The 25,008-nt window shown below is 38.2% G+C and overlaps 1 protein-coding gene and 1 long non-coding RNA gene across 2 annotated transcripts in view; both read left to right on the top strand.

Moving 5' to 3' along the window:
• Positions 1-14,254, top strand: part of N4BP2L2 (NEDD4 binding protein 2 like 2) — a 56,021-nt gene extending 41,767 nt beyond the window's left edge. Inside the window, exons 6-7 of the mRNA XM_027877596.1 lie at positions 4,727-6,519; positions 14,120-14,254. Of these exons, the coding sequence (XP_027733397.1) occupies positions 4,727-6,519; positions 14,120-14,241 (1,915 nt within the window). The 3' untranslated portion in view covers positions 14,242-14,254. The remainder of the gene's footprint in view (positions 1-4,726; positions 6,520-14,119) is intronic.
• A 2,369-nt stretch (positions 14,255-16,623) lies between these two features.
• LOC114054464 lies at positions 16,624-23,810 on the top strand. The gene is made up of 3 exons (XR_003570487.1): positions 16,624-16,659; positions 18,529-18,726; positions 21,905-23,810. It is a non-coding gene; the product is annotated as an uncharacterized LOC114054464 (long non-coding RNA).
• The last annotated feature ends 1,198 nt before the right edge of the window (positions 23,811-25,008 follow it).

Consider the following 25,008-nt stretch of genomic DNA (forward strand, 5'->3'; position numbering starts at 1 on the left):
GTTAAGTGACTTACCAAGGGTCACACAGCTAGTAAGTGTCAAGTGTCCGAGGCCAGATTTGAACTTCCTGACTCCAGGGCCGGTGCTCTATCTACTGTACCACCTAACTGCCCCTTGATGGCTTATTTTTTAAAACAGTAAATATTGCTATCTTTTGTTTTTACATCTCCTACGTTTCCTAATGTGTGTCTTCTCCCCACACCTCTGAAAAGGATATCTTATAGCAAAGAATAAAAAAGAAGGATCATTAAACAGTATATCAAAAAAGTCTGACATTATATGAAGCGTTCCAAAAGTCTTCTTCAAAGAAGCTCAGAAAGATACAATCTCTCATCTCTTCTTTGGGGCTAAGTTTGGTCACTACAATTTTGCAGTATTCACTTCATTTATTTTGTTCTTATTGTTATCCCCATTTCCATTGGTAGAGTCATTGTGTATATTGTCTTCTTAGTTCTACTTCACTTTGCATCAGTTCAAAAAAGTCTTCCCATGCTTCTCTGTAATCATCATATTTATCTCTTACAGCACAGTAATATTCCATTACATTCATATAATATAATTTGTTTAGCCATTCGCCAGCTGATGGGCATGTTCTTTCTATTTCTTTTCTATTACAAAAAGTGCTGCTATAAATACTTTAGTGTGTATGGGCTTTCATTTTGTATTGCTCAGCAATAGAATTTTTGGGTAAAAGAATATGGATATTTTGCTGCTGTGTAGCAACCCTGATAAACAAACAGTGAGCCAGAATGGCAGAAATGAGGACCAGGCAGACAGTTCTATGGTTGGGGGTTGGAGATAGGGACTGGGGACAGAAGTATCTCCCTATCAAAAAGTGGGATAAAGAGAAACCTTACGTTCCAGTAGTGTCTTTCACCCAGCCAAGGAAGATATTTGGTAGTTTCTATGAATAAATATCTGGGGTTGAAATTTGTGAGGGAGAAAATGAAATGTGTTATACACATGCCATTTGTATCCGATATCAAATTCCTGTCCATTCATATTAGAAGGTGGTTCACGTTAAACGAAATTCTCCAGACAGGAGAAGGATTGGTACTAGCCTTCTTGTATCACTTAAATGGGTTTATTGTTTTTTTTTTTTTATATTTTTTGTCCAACCAAGCAAAAGAGCGAGGAAAAGGAATATACTTTTGCTAAACATTTTATTTTTAAAAAATAAAAAAATTCACACAAAATGCCCCCAAAAGGGTATGAATATTTAAATCACTTTCTTTACATAATTCAAATTATTTTCCAAAGTGGTTAGACCAATTCTCAGCTCCACAAATAGTTTATTAGTGTGCTTGTCTTTCTACAGCCCTTCCAATGTAAAGTATTCCTATTTTTTGTCATTTTTGAAAACTTGCAAGGACATCTTTTTTAGTTCTCGTTCTTGACCTTTCTGCAGCATTTGACAACATTGACCAGCCTAGTAAACAGTTCTCATCACCCCCTCTATATGTGATATTTTCTCTTCCCATGGCTTTCCTCATTGCTTTTTTTTTTTCAGCCATTTAAGCAAACCCTATCAGTTTTATTCACTTTTTCCTTTTCCATTTAAATCTAGGCATCCCTCCAGACTTGGTCCTCCTCTTGTCTATACACTCCCATAATACTTATATCCTCTCATATAGCTCTAAACTATATGTGGGATCACCAGTTGGTGTAATCAGTGGATAGAGGGCTGGTCCTAGAATCAGGAAGATTCCTCTTCCTGAGTTCAAATATGGCCTCAGACACTTACTAACTGTATGACTCTAGGCAAATCACTTAACCCTGTCTGCCTCAGTTTCCTCATCAGTAAAATGAGTTGGAGAAGGAAATGGCAAACCACTCTAGTATCTTTGCCAAGAAAACCCCAAATGGGGTCACGAAGAGTCAGACATGACTGAACAATAGCTCTATGCATTAGGTCAGCCTTGACCTCCATTGAGCACCAGTCCCAAATCTCCATTTGACTACTGCATATCTCTACCTGGAAGTCCAGCTAAAACCTGTAGTTCAATATGAAGAATACTGAACTTTTTGTTTTCTAGACCTGGCCCTCTCCCTATCTTCCCCATTTCTGTTGGCACCACCAGCTTCCTAGTTGCCCAAGTTTATTACTTCAGAGTCATTATTAACACTTCCCTTCCCCTCACCCTGCCTCCTCCATATCTCAAATTAGTTGCCAACTCCTTTTGACCCAATCCAGTAACTATCTCAGGCATCTGTCGCTTTTCACTTTCACTACTATTCCTTGTTACCACACACCTAGTCTAGTATAATAAAACCCTAGCTCATCTTGTATCTAGTCTGTCCCTCTCCAATTAGGAGAGTAAGCTGTGAAAGACTACAGATACAAAGAAGCTATGAAAGTAGAGGAGCTGGAAGGATGGAAGATGAGAAGATGGAAAAGCACAGGAACTGGATAGTAGAAGCCAGGGGAGGGGAAGTGACACTATGAGATTGTCAGTGCCAGACTCCAGCACACAGGTTATACGGGTGGATCTTGCATGAGGTGGTTGAGAAAGATGTATTACTGACCTCCCTTCCCCAATCCCAGTGAAGATACCAAGGTAGCGATTCATTTTTCTTTTCTCATTAAGTTTATCTCTCTTACCTCACTGGAGATCAGTGCCTTTTCCAACTGGGATGAGGAATATCTTTTCTTTAAAAGTTTGTTTACCCTTTGTTTAAACATTTATTTTGTTTCGTAAGCTGGCAGTTGTGATAAACTGTTAACTCTAGACGTTGCTGTTCTGGTTATACTTATTTGAAAATATATCTGGAAAGGTTTTTGAAGGATTTTTTCCTGGGAGATAGTGATAGCATTTTTGATAGCACTCTGTGGGCTGGGGGCTCAGAGCTTAAAAAAATTAGAAATTCATTTTTATAGCTTCATAGAACAGATAATGAATACCAGGTTCTTAATCTTTTTTTTTCTTTTGTGCCAGCGTTTGGTAGTCTGGTGAAACCTATGGACCCCTTTCTTAGAATAATGTTCTTTAAAACAAAATAAATACATATGATATACAAATAGCATACATAAATACATAAAATAAATACAATAGGAAACTATATTAAAATACAATATCAAAAATTTTTTTTTTATTTTAAAGTCCAAGGACCTTAGGTTAAGAAGCCCGGCTCTAGTCAATGAATGAGTCAGCAGTGTCAAGGGCTAGTAATGAGATGAAGCCTCTGCCATTTTTGGGGCAGACAGACGCTCCCAGAGGAAAGCAGCTGAGGGAGTGCTCAAAGGGATGAATGACCCCCATCCACAATAAAGTACAATGGAAAGTGAGAATGGCTGACAGCCCTGCCCAACCATAGGGAACCATATCATTGCCCCATTGGTATAGTGCTTTAAAAGTTGTAAAGCACTTTCTTCACAACTACCCTATGAGAAAGGTACTCCATTTTACAGATGAGAAAACTGAGGCTCTGAGAGGTTAGTTGTTGAAAACATTTACTTCAATGACCCTTGAAATAATTGATGATACTGCTGTTTGGAATTGTGCCTCCAGTCTGCCTATTCTCACAGAAGCCCCATCAGTATTGTATTGAGATCATTCATTATCTTTCAGTGTTCACATTTCTAAACCAATATCCAGTTACATGTAGGAAATAAGACTTTTATCTCCTATAAGTTAGAAGATAAAGATTGAGTTGTTCACCTTTTACCTCTCATAAATTACTCCACAATCTGGAAATGAAAACAGTTAGGTTGAAGGTCAGTAAAGTTCTGCTTACTCTTTTCAACTCTTAAGGTCAGTGGTCTATTTGCTTCATTCTTTATCCTTTCTTTTCCCTCTTTCATTGTGCCTAGTTTTTTTCTCTACTCCTCTTTTTTTGTCTTTCTGCCTGTTTGGTTTTTTTTTTTTTTGTTTGCTTATTCCCTGTACTCACCCCATCCTATCCCTCTTTACTTTCTCACTGTGGGGACAACCACATTTTTATATAAAGGATGAAGGGAAAGTGACACCAAAGAGAAATCCCTTAGGACAAAATCACTTCCATCATAAAGTCAAGTAAGGAAAATTCATTTTTATATGCTAGACAGAGAAGGAATCATTGTCACTCAGGGTGTTTGCTCACCCCAGATTTTGGAAACAGACGCAGGGATGGGCTACCCATTAATATGAAAAGTCAATATCGAAGATCGATTTTGTGAGTCAAAAAGTGAGCTACTTAAAGGTAGGTACTTTTTTCGTCTTTATACGCTTAGCACTTGGCACAGTGCTTGGCACATATTATAAACTTAATAAATGTTGTTGAACTTAGTTGGATTGGTCCATTAGGAAGCCACTGATGTTCTGAGAATGAACAAAATGTATTTCAAAATGAATTTTCTTTACGACATTAGGAAATCTCAATTGCTTATTGGTAGATTAAGAGACAGTCCTAAGACAGAATTTCTTTGTTTCAAGAAACTGCCATTGAAACTATTTTATAAAATTGGTTGATTTAAAAAATTATATGAGAATACTTCAAAGTATATGTGAGAATAGAATTTTAAAAGTAAATTTATTTTGTATTTGTATTTAAGTTTTAAATTTTTGATAGTGTATAATGTGCATTTCTACTTTCTTGAGAACATATTAATTGTTCAGGTCTATGCATGAGTATAGTGTGGAATCCTGCTAATATTGTCACATGATACAAAAAGCACCATCATTTTGTCATTCCCAGTAAATTAAATAGCATGGTTGTAAATTTTCTAATTTCTATTTTCCTTATTTAGAGAAGAAAATTTGAAAAAAACTGGACAGAAACCTAGCAGAGCAAGTCAGAGGAGAAACAGGAGAAGAAATAGGAAACTGAAGAATAGTAATGGTAACTCTATGGAGAAAGATTCATATGGAACCCTAAGTCATCCTGTGCCAGAGGATGAGGGCACATCTGAAAGTGAAGGACATTACTCAGAAGAAGAGAATGATGGAAATTTAGTGTCCATGTCCATTGGAGATCTGAGATGTACATCAACAGATTTTATAAATGGACACAGTGAGGAAAGTAATAAAAGCCTAAAACCTGAACTTGGAAAAGAAAGTATTTCTAATGCTCGATCTGTAACTCTGGAAAGTATACCACGGTGTGACTCAACTGCAGAAAGTGACAACTTGTATCAGTTAAGCTTGACATCCATTCCCCATGAAAATGCAGTTGGATACATGTTTAATCATCAGACAATGGTTCACAACTTTGTAGGAAGACAGAATAATTCCTGTGTACCAAGTGTTGAATGCTCTGAAATGAAGGCTGACAGTCACGCTGAACTGAGTCACTCTGTGGTGTTTGGCATTAAGGATAGAGTTATATCTGCTAAGGCCACAGGCATTCTCACAGAGGAGGAGAACATGTCAGCTGAAAGCCCCAGTGATAAAGAAATGCTGCTTAATCAAGGCAAATTGGACTCTTCATGTGAAAATTTAAAATATGGGCACAGAGCAAATAGAAATCAAACAAATTGTTGGGCTTTTTTCTCAGCCACATTATCTGATGAAAACCTGGAGTGGGATTTGGACACACAGCCGTCTTTTGCTGGTTGGCTTGAGGGGCCTCGTAACTTTATAAATCCTCAGAGACAAAAGAAAGCTAGGTGTTCCAGACGGACTTGTCCTGCTGGCCCTGGGGAACTGATGAGACTTGTCCACAGATATGAAGACACAGAACCAGAAAACCATGTGCAAGGACTGATGGAGGAGAATGCTGATGCATTAAGAAATGAGGAGCTGACATCTTCTCCAAATAAACCTATGGACCTAATTCCATTCATAGAGACAGAAACTAATGTCTTTAGAAGCAACTTGCCTGAAATATATGTCCAAAGGAAAACATCAGCAGTAATTACTAAGAAGGGAAGACCCAAAAGGATTTTTAATTTGGCTCCAAACTTTCACCTGCCGAGACAAGTTGTGTTTAGTGTAGTGGAGAAGAGAGATGCTCTGTTAACAGATAGTCAGACATTTAAAAATGTTTTGGTTGTAGAACATGACAGAATTGCAGAAGTGAATCATGAAGAGAAGAATAAGCCAGAAGGGAAGGCTCTCCAAAATAATCCATCACGATTTAACCAGGATTATCCCATAGATCTTGCATCCAACCCTAGAGGAGAATTTCAGTCTCATGATGTATCATTCGATCAGCTGAGACAGACTTTGTGTCTTCCCCAAACGGCTGTTTTGAAGCTTTTATTTACAAATGAGAGAAGAATTCTGACGTTTGAATCACCGACAGTGGGAAATAGGCTGAATGAGGTGGAACTGATTTCTTTGGAAATCTTAAATCAAAAGCCTGATATTGTATTATCTGCTAAAGTTTCTTCTGAGCATCCTGGTGTCGACTTTGATATTTTTTCTGGAAGTTTTGGTGTCATTGTTCACACAAGAAACAAGTCCAAGTTGCCACGACGTATACAAGCTGAAGACGGTGGAGACTCACCAAGTGTTGTGCCTAGTTCTCTTGATCTGCCCTTATCCCAGAGATTTGCTTTCCAACTTGTAAATCTGTTTGGATCTCCTGGAGTTCCAATAGGTAACTTTTTTTTTTCAGTTTCTTAAAATGAATTTTCCAGTTGCATACTGCAAGTTGCCTTATAATCAGTTATTTCATGGCATTTCACTGACTGTTTTCATGTAGTTTTATCACTTAGGTTGAGCCTTTCAGTTTTGTGATCAGAAGATTCATCACAAACAGTGCTTTCTCTTCGATACTATTATTAGTTATTTTTGAGTGAGTGATATTATATGGGCATTCTTAATCTAAATAAATTCTGGGAGAATGAAGAGAGAAGATGAAGTCAAATTAGACAAATGAGTGGCTTAGGAACTACTGAGGAAACTAAACTTTATTTCCCTCAGAACCTGCCACCTCTTGTCAAAATTCTCAGTTGGCACATGAACCCTACTTTGTCCTCATTCATAATTATAAAATTGTGCAGCTCAGGTTGAACTATAAGAATAAATTAATCATTGAAAAAAACTAAAAATAGAAAAAACCCTCAAGTCTGTTCAAGCTGAGATTTGATAATCATCTTTGAAGGATGTTGTAAAGGAAAGGAAATTTGGACTAGATGGCCTCTAAGTTCCCTTCCCAATTCCATGACTTGATTAAGTTTTTTTTTTTTAATTCATTTGTAAATAAAATGCAGTTGATTATGAGATGGACTAGTATACATGTCTAAATAATTTAATATGAAACCTTTTTTTATTCTGAAGAAAAAAAATCATATGCTATTATTTACGATACCAGCTGACATGAAGTTTAAAAGGTAGGCATATCCAACTTTTGCCCAATGTATAGTGACCCAACTCATAAGTCAGTGTTTCTTAATCTTTTTTTTTTTATCATGGATCTGTTTATTAGTCTGGCCAAGTCTGGCACTACTTCTCAGAATGTTTTTAAATGCACAAAATAAAATACATAGGATTACAAGGAAAAAAATTATATTAAAATACAATTATCAAAATATTGAAAACAAAAACAAATTCATGGGCTCCAGATTCAAAATCCCTGTGACAGAACAGCAGCCTAGCCATTCTTCTTTCTGAGCATAAGGGATGCAAACTGATTAAGCTAAGATGCAAATGCTTGAGGGCCATGTGTTCCATCCTTTTTAGGGATCCTGGCTGTCAATTTCTCTTCTACCAGGTTATTGTTTTCTGGTACCCTCCAAGGTACCAGGACTCATCTGCTATCTCTTACTTTGCTTGCTCACTTTTCCACTCTGTTCTTAATCCTTCTTTTGCTCCTTGACAATCTCAGCCATCTTAGCCCCAAAAACACCTTACTAAAAATCAGCAATAAATTTTATGGCCAGAAAAGCAGAGTCGGTAGCTTATTCTTGGTGTTTTTGAATCCTGTTAATGCTTTAAGGCAGTGATTCCCAACCTTTAAGGAATTGCTATGTCTTTTCGTTTTCTATCCTCTTAAAAATACTATGTGGCATATTCATTCATTCATTCATTTATATTTGTTATTTTTTTAGTTTTTTAAATTTTTAAATGTTTGCAAAGTGCTCTATATCTATTATCTCATTTGATCTTTATAACAACACTGCTAAGTGCTATTATTATCCCCATTTTATAGATGAGGAAACTAAGGCTGAGAGATGTTAAGTGATGATAATCCTTCCTTAAACACTTACTAGGGGACAGCTAGGTGGTGCAGTGGATACAGCACCGGCCCTGGAGTCAGGAGGACCTCAGTTCAAATCCAACCTCAAACCAAACATTTGACACTTACTAGCTATGTGACCCTAGCAAGTCATTTAACCTCTAACAGCATCAGTCTCCTTATCTGTAAAATGGGGATAAAAATAGCATTTACCTTCCAGGGTTGTCATGAGAATCAAATGAGATAATGTATGTAAAGCACCTTGCAAATACCAAAGTGCTACCTATATGTTAGCTATCAGTATTGTTGTGATTATTATTTTTTTATTACTGGTCTCCAAGGTCATTCTCTTCCCTGTCTCAAGGAGTCCAGTACCTGGCTCACTGTCTTCTCCACAGCTCAATAGAGACTTCAGTATACAAGTTGACATTCCTTTAAATACTCTAACATCCCGTTTTCTTAGTCTCTTCAAATTCCATAAACTATTCCTTGACTCTTCTTTAGAAGAGTTAATCTCTTCTAGATCTCACAATCACCTATAAGTCTTCAATTTCCGTGATCAAAAAATTTGACAAACCTCTGTCTGATCATAACCTACTATCATTTCACCTCTCCTTTGACTTGCCCCTCCTAACCCTATTCTTTGTCTTCATTGTGCCCTTTAATCCCTCTGGACTTTCTCAGACTGTCACCCCTGTTCTAACTTCACTCTCCTTCCTTTCCAATCTCAATTCTCTCATGAACCAGCTCAGCCCCATGCTGTCTTCTGTTCTCAAATTCGTCCTTGTGCTCCACCCTATCCTATTTCCATTTCCACCTATGCCTTACCAAACTGAAACTCCAATTACTGCCCCCACTCTGCCTTGCTGTACTTAACTGGCTGCTGACTGAAGTTGGAGAAAGTCCAGCCAGCCAACCTGATGCATCCGCTGACATATTTGTTATCTAACCTCATTTGAGCCCTCACCCTAGCAAGGAATCCTTTTACTCCTCCCTAACTGATTCCCTATCCCACTTGCTCAAAAAGTTATTTAAAACCTTTTCTCCTCACACCTTCCATATCTTTTCCTCCCTTCCCCCAACTCCCTCAATTGAGGACTTGCTTGTACTACTGAGAAAGTAGGGGGCATTTCCTATGAGCTCTCTCTTCTCCACTTCTTTTCATTGCAAAGGAGACCAAGGCTTGGGCCATTGACATAGCTTTCTTATGTCCTCTGTACAAAAGTTAGCCCATGAGGGAATGAGAGTTGCTCTCTCTCACACACTTAACCAGTATACCAAGATGTGTAATACGTAGTCAGGGAAGTTGGTTCTCTCCTCTTTTTTTCCCATCTCCAATAATGAGGTAGCCCTTTTCCTTCTAAGGCCAACTCTTCCACATGTGATTTTTGTCCCATCCGTTCCTCTCTTCTCTTCTCTAGCAGATTGCCCTCTCAATCATTCCCCCTCACTCTGTAATCTCCATTCTCTCATTTACCCATTCCTTCATCATGTCTTCAAAAGTGCTCAAGTACCCCTGTCCTTAGGAAAGAAAAAAAAACAAACCAGAAAACCTTTATTAGACCTTGTCGTCCTCTCAAGTTATATTCCTATAGTATTCCTCCTTTTCTCAGCCGAACACCGAGAAAAAGCTGTCTACACTTATTGCCTCTATTTCCTCCCTTCTTGTTTCTCAACTCGGCACTCTGGCTTCTGAACTCATCACTCAACTGAAATTGTTCTCTGCAAAGTTACCAATGTTCTCTAAATTGCCAAATATAATGGTTTTTTCTCAGTCCTTATCCTTTGCTCCATTTGACATTTTTGACTGCCCTTCCTGGATGCTCTCTTTTCTCTGGGTTTTTGTGACACTTCTTCCCCTAGCTCTCCCCCTGCTTGTCAGACTGACTTTCAGCCTCTGTTGCTGGCTCATTAAATAGGTCATGCCTCCTAACTGTGAGGGTACCTGTGGGAGTACAAGACCCTCTTTCTCTTTAAACTTTCACTTGGCAACCTCATCATTTTTGTCATAAGTTGGACCTGATTCAGGCCAGTTTGGTATGTCACATTTGGAAGTGCAATGAGATGAGACACTTGTGGATCATCTAATAATTGTTGTTCATCCTTCATTTTTGAAGACTTCCAATGACATCATGGGGTGATGTTTTGATTTACTCTCCAATTGGATGTAAGTGAGGCAGAGTTGCGCAAAATCATCAGCCTCACTCTCTCTTCCAGAGTCATTGAAGTCCAGTGGAAAGACAAAAGTCAGGATGACTGAAGACAGCCCAGGATCCAGTGGATGACCTAAGCATCTTCAATGTCTGACCAAGCTCTACATGCTCCACAGCTCCACATGTGCTTCAGCCACCTTTCATGGCCTTTGGAACAAATTGTTCTCATCCACCCATTGTGCCAGGGAAGTCTTCATGTGCTTGGGGTAGACATCCCCCTAACTCACTGACAGGTTGGAAGCCTGTTGGTTACTCTTAACTTGGTTTAGCCCATCTGCCTAGATGTTTTACCGGGGTGTGGCTGCTGTGCCTGCTGCAGCTTCTTGGAGCCACAGGTGAGAGTTGGGTGAATCAGGTGGATACCAAAGGTGGATGGGCAGCCCTGAAAAGGGCTCAGCAGACCCCCACACCAGAGGTGCTGGTCCTCCTGAACACCCCATACACCCCCATCTAACAATTAACAAAAAGAGACGTACTTAGCCATAGCATAGAAATAATACTCAGCAAGGACGTAGAATTAACTAACTTGAGCCAGCTTCCCTGCCTCTGCACTGACCATCCTGGTATACCAGGCAAGTGTGACAAAGCAACTTTTGCCTCCTTGTGAGCTGATTTTTTTTCTTCTTTTTTTTGGGGGGGGGGTGTGTGGTTAGGCAACGGGGTTAAGTGACTTGCCCAGGGTCACACAACTAGTAAGTATTATGTGTCTGAGGTTGGATTTGAACTCAGGTCATCCTGAATCCAAGGCCAGTGCTCTATACACTGCGCCACCTAGCTCCCCCCCCCCCTTTTTTTAGGCAATTAGGATTAAGTGATTTGCCCAGGGTCACACAGCTAGTAAGTGTCAAGTGTTTGGTCTGAGGTCAGACTTGAATTCAGGTCCTCCCGACTTCAGGGCTGACTCTATCCACTGAACCACCTAGCTGCCCGTGCCTCCCACCCCCAACCCGCGTGAGCTGACTTTTGTACTTAGGATATCAGAAAGCTATTTCAATGGCTTAAGTGTTAGTCTCCTGAGCCAATTAAATTTTGAGGATGTTTCCAATACCATTTAAGGAAAAATTAATCTAGCCTACAGAAAAAGCATTACTTAAGCATTATGTGTTTAGCACTGTGTTAACACTGGGGATGCAAAAACAAAATGGCCTACTCTCAAACTTATATTCTAGTGGGGGAAGGAAACATAGAGGCAAGGTAGCTGGTGTGGAGAGTGATCTAGAAAGGAATTGAGCAGTGGGGCTAGGACTTCTGATGATGTGGTGGTTCTGGGCAAAGACTCATTAGTCATCAACTCAACCTCAGGGTAGAATCATCTTCAGGGGGACGATACAGCCAATGTGGTACAATATCCTAACCCCTACCTCCATGAAAGTTAGGGTAGTTTTTCCTTAACTGGTATTGAGACCATCCTTGAAACTTAGTTGGCTCAGGGATTAAAGGCTCTGGCTATTGTCATTACTTTATGGTCACCTGAGTACAAAGCAACTGTGGTGTGCTTTGTTGTGCACTGGTGTGCACTGATACTTGGCTGGTGGAAAATGGGGCAGCTGAAGCAAGGAGTGACTCAGCTAAATGAGCTTGAGCTGTCCTGAGTGCCTATCCTTGCTGAGTTTCTTTCTCTTGCCATGGTGGCTCAGTATATCTCTTTTTGTTAACTAATGAATGCTCTGCCAGTGCTTCATATTGTTCCATTACTAAGCCTAAACTACTAGAGGACTGACCTGAGTAGAACCAGCTCAAAACACCTACATAGCAAATATCGCTCCTCACACAAGCCCCCATGGGTTTAATTATCATGTCTGTTCAGATGACTCACAGATCAATATCCATTCCAATTTCTCTCCTGACCTCTAGTTGTGAATCACCAGTTACCTGTTTGACATTTTGAAGTACATGTCCTGAAGGCTTCTTGAAACCTTAAAGCTTGTTGAAGAACTCAGTGGTCCCAAACTGAACTCATTATCTTTGCCTCCAAACCCACCTACCCACCCCCTCTTGAATATCACTGTTTCTATCGAGGGCACCATCATCTTTCCAATACCTGGGTTCACAGTCTTGGTGTTAGTCATGACTCTTCACTTTCCCTCAGTTCACATTAGCTGCCAAATCTTGCTTCTGCCTCCATAGCTTCTCTCATATCCAGCATCTTCTCATTACCCAGATGGCTGCCATATTAGTTCAGACCCTCATAATTCTCACCTGTAGCATTACAATAGCTTTCTAATTGGTGTTCCTGCCTCCAGTATCTCCCCATTCAAATCCATCTTCCACATAGCTACCAAAGTGACTTACCTTGAACACATTTCTGATCACATCCCTTCTCTACTCAGTAAACTCCAGTGATTCTCTAGGTACGAATTTGCGATATAACAGTGGCTATACTAATAGTGGCTAGGTCAGAGTACCTGATCATATGCCCTGGGAGTCCTGACTACTTACAGAATCTAGACTAGTACCTTTAGGAATACTTGCTATATAAAAAAGACAAAAATAAATGATGAGAACCTAAGCATTCTATAAATATTGTAAGAGAAATGTTAAGAGGATTATTGAAGGACTGGGTGATTCTGACTTAGATTTCTGGGATGGCTACATGGAGAAATCAAGTTTTGATCTGTTTTTTTTTTTTTTAAAGAAGGGAAAGAACTTGCTTAGGGAGAGACAAGGTAGGAAAGAATATCCAGGCTGAGATTTTATCGGAGGGGAAGAATGTTAGTGAAGCAGTGTGAATATATTTGTTTGACTAAGTCAAACTGAAAAATGAATGAACAAATAACTGGTGTACCTGAAAGTGGCTAGAATTTTGTAGGAGAGGAGCCATGTGACAAAAATTATATCCCATAGTAAACATGTGGTGTCATGCACATTTGTTACGCATAGATTAATAGTGGGTGATAAAAGTCATGGAGAAGATCTGGCTGTGTCTCTGCCTGAATTTGGCCTTGGCAAGATTTAGTACTAAGCAATATTTTTTGGTTATCTAGGCCATAGCTAGTATGTATGAATTTGTGACACATTATAAGCAATTCTTTTATTAGCTACTACTTTTCTTATCAGACACCCAAATGTTATAAAAAGATCAATTCAAAAGAATACTTTTTAAAAACTATACTGTGATGTTTTAAATGTACTGGTAATGGGAAGGGGAAAGGGAATATGCATTTACATAGCACCTACTGTGTCCAGTTGAGGAAACTGAGGCAAACACAGGTTAACTAATTTACCCAGGGTCACACAGCTAGAAGTCTTTAAGGTCAAATTTGAACTCAGGTCTTCCTGACTCCAGGCCTACCATTCTATCCACTGCGCCACCTACTTGCCTCTATATAGCATAGGAAAAGATGCCTGTTTTGTTTTGTTTTGTTTTGTTTTGTTTTTATGCTAGATGCTGCTTCTACTTGATATGTATAACCACAGATATTTAAAATTTACATATGCATAGGGTTACATGTGTGTAATAAGCATTTTCCTTAAGTCCAAATGATTTTCATTAATCAACAACTTCCTGTTATTCTGATATCTAGAAGCAGTTCCAAGTTTTAATCCACATTTCTAAAAGATTTTTAAGGGCAAAGGCTATCTTATATTTGTTCTCTATAATCTAGTTAATAGTTACATCTAACATAGATTAATATAGATAATATATAGGTTATCTCTATATCTCTAGCTAGATCTATACCTAAATCTACATATCTATCTATATCTGTATCTATCTACATCTGTATATCTAAATATATCTATCTATATCTGTATTCCTGCCTCTGTGACATTAGTGACGAAGTATATCCTATTTCAATTTCTTACAGAGTCTTTGTTGCTTGATGACTATGTAGTTACCCTCGACTGGAAAACATTAAAGATGATCTATTTGCAGTGGAAGGCATCAGTAGAGGTATACTGTTACACTTTTAAAGAAACACTTCACTAACTGAGACCTTAACTACACACACACACACACACACATACACACACCACCTTAACCAAAAACAGCTGGGGAAAAAAACATCTATTAAGTTTGGATATTAAAGCCTATAACACTGGTTATAGTAGGGAAATATATGGATGGATGGATGATGTGACTGCGTATGTTGTACAACTAGTTGACAAAATAAAGTAGCATTTGTTTGCTTAGATTTTCTGTAAGCTGAGATCTTTTAAGAGGATTTCTGTATTGTGGCTGTCCATAGCATGGGATTCAGGGACTATGTCTTAAGAAGGGTCTCTCTGTTAATTTGGATAGATACAGGGTATCCCAAAACTCATAGTGTAGTTTTAAGCTGTTAAGCTACTTAAGCTTAAAACTGCATTATGACTTTTAGAACACCCTGTATATATCTATGTCTATGTCTATACCTATATCTATCTGTATCTATTTACATCTCTATCTATATCTCCATATCTGTATCTCTATATCTGTATCTACATTTATGTCTTTGTCTGCATCTGTCTACACCTTTGTCTATATGTATCTATTTGTATCTATATATCTCTATCACTGTATCTATCTGTATCTGTCTATATCTCTGTGTTTATCTGTATCTGTATCTACCTCTATCTATATAGCTCTATCTCTGTATCTGTCTATATCAGGGGTGGGGACCCTGCGGCCTTGAGACCCCACATGTGGCCTTCTAGGTCCTTGGGTACAGCCTTTTGAATGAGTCCAAGTTTTACAGAACAAATCCTTTTATTAAAGAGATTTGTTCTATGAAATTATTATTTACATCTAAATCTTTACTGTGTTTGTATCTATCTGTATTTCTATACCTATATCTATCTATTTATCTTTATCACTATAACTCTATCTGTATCTATCTATAGCTATATATCTGTCTCTAAATCTATATCCATATAAATATCCATATACATGTGTTTATATATATATATATATAATATATATATATATATGTATATATTTTAGAAAAATCCTATTTCCTTTCTTTTCTTTTCCTGATCTGATTCTATTTTGGATGTCATATAAACTGGAAAGGCAGTGTGGTATATTGGATGGAAGGCCAGCTTTGGATGACCTAAATTCAAATTCTACTATGAAACCTACTAACTCTGTGACCCTGGGCCAGTCCTTTAACCTCCTGGTAGGACAGGCAGCTCTTTATGGCTATAAACGTAGAGAAGTTGATGATATTGCATGGGTGGAAAGAGTTTTCTCCACCAGTAGTTCCCAAACCTGTGAAATTACAGATCTTTGCAATTTGTAGTTTTGGAGAATTAGTTGCCTAAGGCAGTGAGAAGTTAAGAGATTCCTCAGGATCACATAGTGTGTCAGAAGTACTTGAACCCAGATCTTTCCATCTAGCTCTCTGTCTATTAATGGGGCTATCTGTGTATATGTTGAAACCAAAAATTAGACACTTATTTTACAGATTCAAAAATCATTCATGAGACTTCATTGGTCCTCTATTGTGTTACAAGGTGTCATTGATCCATTTATTTCTTGAGGAAATTTCATTGATAGATGTGGGAAGACTGGGAAAGTAAAATCCTTATAAGTCAAAATTTTAGATATCCAATATAATTTTGGCCCCCAGTGAGGGCTCAGTTAATGTTAAGTGAGGATGATGAGAGTACAGGTGAGATTATTCTAAAAGTATGAGTTATTGCCTCTGATGCCTTCAACCTATGCCTTTTCTCAAAGCTCACACAGCTCTTTATTTGAACCTGTTTTGTGTAACCTTTCGTGTATTAGTTGGTATTATAGTTGTTTGTGTATGTCATATTCCCCCCTACAGTGCTTTGAGCTCCATGAGGACAGGAACCGTGTCTTATCTAAACTTTGTATCTTCCCCCGTATGCAGCACAGTGCTCTGCACACAGTAGGTGTTTAATAAATGCTTATTTCGTTGGATTTGTTATTGTTGTTGTCTGTTGAATTAAGTGTGTCCAGAGGCATTGTTAGTGCATCTTGAAATCAAAATTATAATAATTGAATTGTAATGGAGCATTGGAAATCTAAAAGCTCAGAATAATAGATGTTTCTATTTTTTCTTGTGTGTATGTAAACACTGTCATGAAAGCAGTAGTTTATACTTCCATTTATTCAGACAAAATATTTTTTTTCTCTAAAGACCTCTTACAGTTTCTGATCTGCTGATGACAGTCTGAAAAACAGCAACATTTTAGCAAGTAGAACTATCATTTTTCATTGTACTCCATTGGGAAGGTTTTAGTTCCTTTTGGCTCTGCTCCCTTTGGGCGGTCTCTGATTTGAAGCTTAATGGTAATGCAAAATGAACACCAAATTCCTTTTCAACATATGCATTTTATCATGATGATTTCTAGGAACGGCAGAAGAAGATTAGAAAGGAAAATGAAAATTCCTTGATTGGTAAGTACAATTTATCCCACAGGACTCTAAGCCCAGAAGGAAATAAATGTTGATGTTATTTGGTATTAAAAAAAATGTTATTGCCACACTATTCTTGAAAACTAAAATATAAGAAATTTAATTTGTTACTATAGCAACCTATGTCTGCTGTTGCAAATGTAAGACTTTCTATAAATTTAGTTCCTTTTTTTGGACCATAGCAGTGCTGGTATTGTTGGTGCTGAATTTATTTTTCCTGGCTTTATTGGGTTGGACATATTTTATGACATTCTCTCAAGAGTTTAAAGAGAGTTTTTTGTTGTTTTGGTTTTTTTTGGAAGGAAGGGAATTAGGAATGTGGATAATGATTAAGTAAATTTTTTTGAAAGGCCCTAGGAAAATAGGTTAAAAATGTAGAAAAGCTCATGTTCACATGAGAATATATTTTAAATATGCTATCAAGCAGATGTTAAATAAACTCATTACACATTTGTTTGAATGCCAATTGTTGAAATAAACACAGCTGTCTTTATTCCATATGCACAGAACTAGAGTACTGCTTCTAACTGATAAGAAAATTATGTACTGTACATACACCATATGTTATCTTCAGTCATTTTAAACTAATTTATTTAAGCTAACTTATTTATCAAATCATGCTGTATATTCATTCTGCATTTATAATTATATATTTATCTGGTTAAAAAAAAGTTACAGTTCTTAGAAGAGGAAAGCAGTACTTGGAGGGGGAAAAAAGAATTAAGGCATTTGAGAGAAAAGCTTAGAAATTTTGGGCCATTTGGAAATATGGGTTATACTTTATATGGCAAAAGATAAAAGATTGTGGGGAAATTGTTAGGAAGATGAGCAAAGAAATTATGGAAGTTGGGGAAGTGAGAAAGATCAATCAATCGAACAACATTTATTAGGTGCCTGCTATGTGTCAGGCACTGTGCTAAGTTCTGGGGATACATACAGAAGCAAAAGACAGCCCCTGCCCTCAAAGAGCTTACAATTTAATGGGGGAAACAACATGCAGACAAATATATACAATGCAAGCTATATAAAGGATAAATAAGAAATAATTAGAGGCAAAGTAGTGAAATTAAAAGGGGTTGGGGAAGGCTTCCTGTAGAAGGTGAAATTTTAGTTGGGACTTAAGAAGAAATAATTTTAAGGTGAAATGAAGAATGCTAGAAGGATATAACAGACAGTCAGTTCAGAAAAACAAGACTGAGTAAGAGGTGAGTTACAGAATGTTGAAAAAAGACAATTTTGAAGGTACTAAGGGCAGAAAGAGGAAGGTCAAGGTTGACAACAGAGAACAAATATAAATTCAGGAAAAATGGATTAGTTAGAGAAGTCAGCCATCCTTGGTGAATACCCAAAGGCCTAGGCTGCCACAAGGTTTTCCTACTTTTGCATGTTAAGACATTATCTCCATTTGGCCTCTGGTTTAAAAAAAAAAAGCATATCCACTATATGCTTATTAATATATATAAACCTATAATTAATAATATAAATTTATATTGCTATAAATTTATGTTATTATATTATTATACATTATTTGCTAATTATTATGTTCAAATTTAGTACATCTGCAAAAACATTTATCATATTAACTTGCTGGGTCCTGAAGGAATGGGACCCTGAAGTGGTAAACTCTATTTGGATGGAAGAGGTGTCTAAGGATCTGGGGAAAGGAGCATTATGGCAAAGGTAGTTCTTGGTTTGGGGAAGGTGGTTGAAGGTAACTGCATCTGCAGGTCAAGGGAGGTTGGGAGGCATTGTGAGGAAGTTGGGTACCAAAAGTGGGGTACCGAAGATGAATTTTGCTTGCTTTGCTATTTTGCCTAGGGTTAGCCCTAAATTATAGTTCTTTCTTTGTAGTTGATGTGACTAGCCTTCATGATACAGAGAAACCTGATCATCAAGAGAGTCAAGGATATTTTAAAACACTTTCAGAAACAAACTTTTCCAAAGTCGACATAAAGGATAATTTCCAGGCCAATACAAGTCCTATTTTGGATACTACATCCAGTCATTCTTGAAGAATTATTTGAATAAAACACCACCTCAAAGAGAAAGGTAACATTTTGAAAATGTTTTGTTTACTAGCCTCTAAATCCCCAAATATTTATCAAAACTAACAATTTCTCTTTTAAAGAAGCAAATAGGACTTATGGGCTATATAGCATATTAAGGGGTTTGAAAATTAGATGAAGGGAATAATTAAAAAATCACAAAATTTTAGAGTTGGAAGGTATCTCAGCTGCTGCCCAGTTCTAACCATACCTGAAAGGAATCCCTACCATCCCATACTCAAAAAAGTGATTGTCCATCCTCTGCCTAAAAGAGCTCCAGTGATAGAGGACCTATTGCTACCTGAAATAGCCCCATCCACTTATACATAACTCTAATTGTTAGAATATTTTTCCTGGTGTCAAGCCTCAATTTGTCTCTTGGCTCTTCCCACCCCGGCTCCTAATCCTGCCCTCCTGGAGTCAAACATAGAATAAGTCCAATTCTTCTTCCTCTTGATAGACCTTCATAACCTTGAACAAGGCTACCATGTCCTCCCAGAGACTTCTCTACTCTAGGCTAAATATCCCCAATTCTTCCATCTGATCCCCATCCCTGGTTGCCCCCTGAGCATTTTCCCACTTATCAATGTCCTTCTCAAACTCTGATGCACAGAACTTAATACACAGTACTTCAGATGTAGTGTGGCCAGGACATACAGTGTACAGATGATACCTACTTAACCCTGTATAGCACAAATTCTGGAGTTCCCTCCCATCCCACACCTGGACCAGCAGGGCAGGTCCCCAGAGAAAAGGTACCGCTCTGGATTTCGAGTGGTTATCTCTAGTGTTATTGTTCACAAATCCCCATCTTATGCGTTCTCTCCACTATTTATTGACCAGTTAACTTTAGCTATTAGCTTTTACAAAGGGGTATTTATTAAGAAAATATAGTAAGAACCAGATTATAAAAGTATGCAAACTAAGCTACTTCAGTCTCTGTGGAGATTAGGCTCAAACTTAAAATGATTGCTACAAAACATTCCTCCATCAAGTTTACTTCTAGGTGTAGTATAAATAGGGCTATACTAGACTGACTTGAACTGAATTAGGAGAGCCAATTACTAAATTTTCAGCATGAGCATTTATTCCTCAGAAATCAACAAATGCTGCAAATCAGGGCTTGACTTGCTATTTTATTAATTGCCTGGACTTAAGAAAGCAGTGGATAGGGGCAGCTAGGTGACGCAGTGGATAGAGCACGGGCCCTGAAGTCAGGAGGACCTGAGTTCAAATGTGACCTCAGACCAGACATTTGACACTTACTAGCCGTGTGACCCTGGGCAAGTCACTTAACCTCAATTGCGTAAAAAAAAAAAAAAAGCAGTGCATAAAATGATAATAATATGTATTAAATCTAAAAGTACAATGTGCATACAGTTTTTTGGAGAACTGTTTGTTAAACATTTACCAGCACACCCCTGAGTATAGCTGATAAGAGGACATTATTCCTGTGTAGAGACAGGATATGATGTTTTTTGGCTGGATTGATTCATTGCTGAGCTGGATCAAGCAAACCGCTCCTCAGGGCTGACTTCTCACTGCACTTGCTAATGTAATTATTGGTAGATTTTGCTACGGACTCCAGCTGCTGGATCTATGCTGACTCTTCTTATCTTTTGAAACTCACAAGATCATAACCAGGTCTATTCTCTGTCTAACACTCATTCAACTAAGATTAGTAAAGAAATACACAGACAAAAGAAGTATCAGACATGCATTCACAGCCGCATTGTGGCGGGTGGGGAGATAGGGAAGTGGCCATTGCTACTTCTGCTGCTGCCGCCTCTCCCCACATTTGGAGGCTTATAATAGTTCTTGCCTAGTTCACCACCACAGAAGAGGGAGAGGTTTTGTCTTTCAAGCCTTTTGTGTGCATACCGGTTCAATGGCTCAATGGCCAACTTAAAGGCTTTTCTTCATCATCCAGTAAGCCAATAGGCAGCAGTCAGAGCATGCCTATGCCTACTCTGAAATGGAGGGAAAAGACCTCTCCCTCACATAGTTAGGCTCACCAAGCTACCATACAAATAGACAACAAGCAGAGAACACTGAGCATGCTCCAAAGACTGGTCTTTCATTGGTCAGTTTCCCCATTATACCTGGAGTCATGCTTCTCTTAACACAAGGTCACCTTAGCTTTTCTTGGATGCCACATCACACTGCCAATTAATCTTCAGTTTATAGCCCACTGAAAACCCCAGATCTTTTTCAGACAAACTACAGTCCAGCCATGCTTCCTCCCTTCTATACTTGTGAAAAAATTGATTTTTTAAAAAAACCCTTTGTAAGACTATACATTTACCCCTATTGAGTTTCATCTTATTAGACTCAGCCCAATGCTTAGCCCACCAAGATCTTTTTGAATCCCCACCTCCATTATCCAGTGTATAGGCCAACCCACTGTCCCTCCCACCCCAGCTGTGTGTCATCTGCACATTTGAAAAGTGTGCTATCTCCTCTTTTGTCCAAATCACTGATGAAAATGTCAAATAGCACAGGGGCAGGGACAGAGTTAGTTTGCTGTGTCCTAGTCCTACAGTATGATATTGTATTCTATCCCTCCTTCTATTTTAGTGTAAAAATAATAACCAGCATTTCTATAGCACCTACTATATGTGAGGAACTGTGCTAGGCACTTTACAAATATTATCTCATTTCATCCTCACAACAATCCTGGGAGACAGATGTTATTTATGATATCCCCATTTTAAAGATGAAGAAACCAAGGCAAACAGAGATTAAGTGATTTGCCCAAGGTAACACATCTAGTCAGTGTCTGAGGCTGGATTTGAACTGAGGTCTTTCTGACTCCAGACCCTTTTGCACCACCTGGCTACCTCAAATAAAAATATGAAAGAATTTATATTTTATTCCCAAAAATAGAAATTAAAAGTAATTGGCCAATTTACAAAAGAATTTAGTCTAGGATTTCTTTATGCATAGTGTTCCCTTTTTATATCTAATACTTAAGGAATGCATCTTTCCCATAAAGCAAGTTGCTTAAAAACGCAAGGAGCCAATTACTCATCACTGATGTGTATATGATTTAACTACTCAGGTGCTGGACTGATCAGAGCCTGGAAGAGTAAAATAGCTCTTCACAGGTGTATGCACACTTGTTTATGTGTTTTCCTGGTATCAGTTCTTGTAATTCTCATATGTGTATTTTTTCTTTCCAGCTTCGTTAGACACTTCTTCAGAGCTGAGACCATGTCTGGATTTTCTGTTCCTCATTTTCATTTTGGCTAAAGCTAATCTAACTGAAGACTGTATTTCTTCATTAGTAATGCTTTATAGATGGCTTTGCTTATTTCCTTCCATTTAAGAAAGAAAAAAGAAAAAAAAAACACATGGCTGTTTCTGGCTTAAATAGGAAACAGGTCATTTGAAAAGGTACCTGGGATTTCTGCTAGACTGCAAGCTTAATAATAATCAGCAGTGCAATATGACAACCCAAAAAAGCAAATTGATTTTAGATTGCATTAACATTGGTGGGCTCCTTGGCCAAACGTATCTGGAATGCAGTATTCAGTTCTGGGTAACACATTTTATGAAGGACATTGAAAAGAGGCTGGTGACTGGGATGGTCAGAGGCCTCAAGATTACACCACCTTTGTATTTCATCTCTCTGGATTCTGACCCTTGTTCCAGCTGGCAGAGTTATTTTGGGAGGCAGCATGACTCATCTGACATATTAGCCATCTTTCTCCAATTCATGTTAGCGGCAGATTTTATAAGCATGCAGTCTTTGTCTTCATATTAGTCACCCATAAAAATGTTCAGTAGAATAGGGCTGAGAGTAATCATTCTTTTGGTCCTCTCATTAAAGCAGTTATGAATCTATCTAATTACATTATAATCCTGAGCACATTTCTCCATCTAATCAACAAAGACATGTGGGCCTTTATCTAATGCCTCACTACAATTGAGTTAATCTATGTATATGCTATTTCTTCGATCTTTCAGCCTGGTAACTCAGTCTTGGAAGGAAATTAGGTGATAGGTGGCCTGTTCAGACTGTGTCTAGAGCATTCAGTTCAGGGTGCTATATTTTAGGAAGAATGTTCACAAGTTGGAGATAGTGTGGCATAGTATATAAATACCTGATCTCAAAACCAGGAAGACCTGGGTTCAGTCCCGCTTCTGACACATACTGGTTTTGTGATGCTGGACAAATTTCTTAATCTCTCAGTAATCCGGACAACTCTCTAAGATTACAAATTGTAGAGATGGTACTGACCTGCACTGGTAGAATGAGTTTCCTCTATACCAGTACCATACCAGTACTCCCTATACTGAGAATTCCCTATACCAATGAAGTTATAGGCCTAGTCCCCATACCCTCTCTTATTGACAAGTTAAACCATGTCCATTGGGGAAGGGGTGGTGGTGACCAGAATATAAATAGGAAAGAGAAAATTTGGAGTGGGTCTATGAACATGAAAGCTGTCTTCAAATAATTTGTTCTACTTGGCCCCAGTCGGCGGAAGTAGAATAATGTATGCCCTCACCACAGGGCATTAAACAAACTCCTTTTTGGAAATATTATAGAGAGAATTCATATTCAGATACAGTCTGAACTAAATGGCTCTAATATCCCTTCTAACTCTGAGATTCTGTGACGTGGAATGAATCTGGCATTTTGTTTTTCTTAGTAAACCTATTCATCGTGCTTAGTGATTACCATGTCTCTTTACAAATGTTCACAAACCATCTACTTAATAATCTGTTCAGAAATTTTGTTGGGATTCATAGATGTATAATTTGAGGAATCTGTTCCCAAATGTTCTTGAAAACCAGGACCATATTTGCCCATTTCTAGTCCTAGAGTACCTCGCTTGTCTCCATAGTTTCTCAAAGTTCACTGACAACAGTTCAGCAGTGGTATCTATGAGTTTTTTAGGGCCTCAGTTTCTTTATCTTTAAAATGACTGGGTAGGATTAAATGATTCCCTAAGGTCCTTCAGCCTAAATTCTGTGCTTCAGGCTTGGGTTCTAGACCTCACTCTGCCATTTTCTAGTCATTTGACTTTAGATAGGCCACCTCTCTGGGTCTCAGTTTTCTCATATATATATTTCTCTATAACAGAGGGATAACTATTTATATATATATATATATGCATATATATATATATATATACACATATATATATATATGTGCCCTGCCTGTCTCATGAGACTGTGAAGGTCAAATGAGATCGTGAATGTAAAAGTACTTTTAATGTTATTACTATTAACACCTCAAAGTGTTATACAAATGTAATTCAGTCAATAAACATTTATTAAGCTCCTACTATGTGCCAGGCACTGTGCTAAGACCTGAGGATATAAATACAAATAAAAGCAAAGATGGTCCCTGCCCCCAAGGAGCTTACAATCTAATCAGGGTAGACAAATCGCTGCTCTTAAGAAGTTTACAATCTAATTGGGAAAGGCACAAAAAGGAGGTGAAAAAGGGAGATAGAGGAAGGAAGGGGGAAAAGGAAGGTGCGCAGAGTTGGGGTATGATGAAGTTCAAAAACAGTGGGAAATGGGGAGAAGAATGTGCTCAGCCCCTTCCTTAAATAGACACCCTGGAGTCCAGGGTTCTGTCCTTGAGTCTGAGGGTCCAACAAGAGAGGCATAGGATCTTGATGAGATGTGAGCACAAGGCAGATTACAATTTTGCAGGATAATGAGATTTCCTGATGATGAATTCATATGCTTTGTATACAGCAGTGTTGTACAAATGTAAGGTATTGTCAAGAGGGGCCAAAAAAGGTGTTCACAATAAGTCTGGCACAAATATGGTGAGCCCTGGGAGCTGCCTAAAAGGAGGCTAACTTGCCAGAGTTGAAAAAAGAGAAGAGTTAAACTTGCTGTGTTGACCAGCAGTGGGATTTGGCCCAAGGACAGCCACTGCAGTTCCAACCCGCCTGAGATAGGGAGACCTAGTTTCAAAAAAACAAACAAACCACTCCAAACAAAACAAAAAACAAAACCATTCCTACTGGTTTAGTCCTTGAAGTCTTCTGTTAAAATGCAAATATATCCTCTGTAGGGTGCCAAGGCTTATCCCTTACTCTCTCTTGCTCTATGTATCTCATCAGTTGCCATTTCTACCACTATAACATCTCTAGATCTGACCCCTCTTTTCACACAAACACCATCTTAATTGAGACCCTTATCACTTCTTGCATAAACTGTTAACCTTGGCCTTTTATTATTCTCCCAATCTCTGATTTCTCCCTACTCCAATCTATCTTGTACTTGGTTCCCAAAATGATTTCCTCAAGCATCTCTC

The sequence above is a fragment of the Vombatus ursinus genome, unplaced genomic scaffold (assembly GCF_900497805.2).
Source record: "Vombatus ursinus unplaced genomic scaffold, bare-nosed wombat genome assembly UNPS02014813.1, whole genome shotgun sequence".
Lineage (NCBI taxonomy): Eukaryota > Metazoa > Chordata > Mammalia > Diprotodontia > Vombatidae > Vombatus > Vombatus ursinus.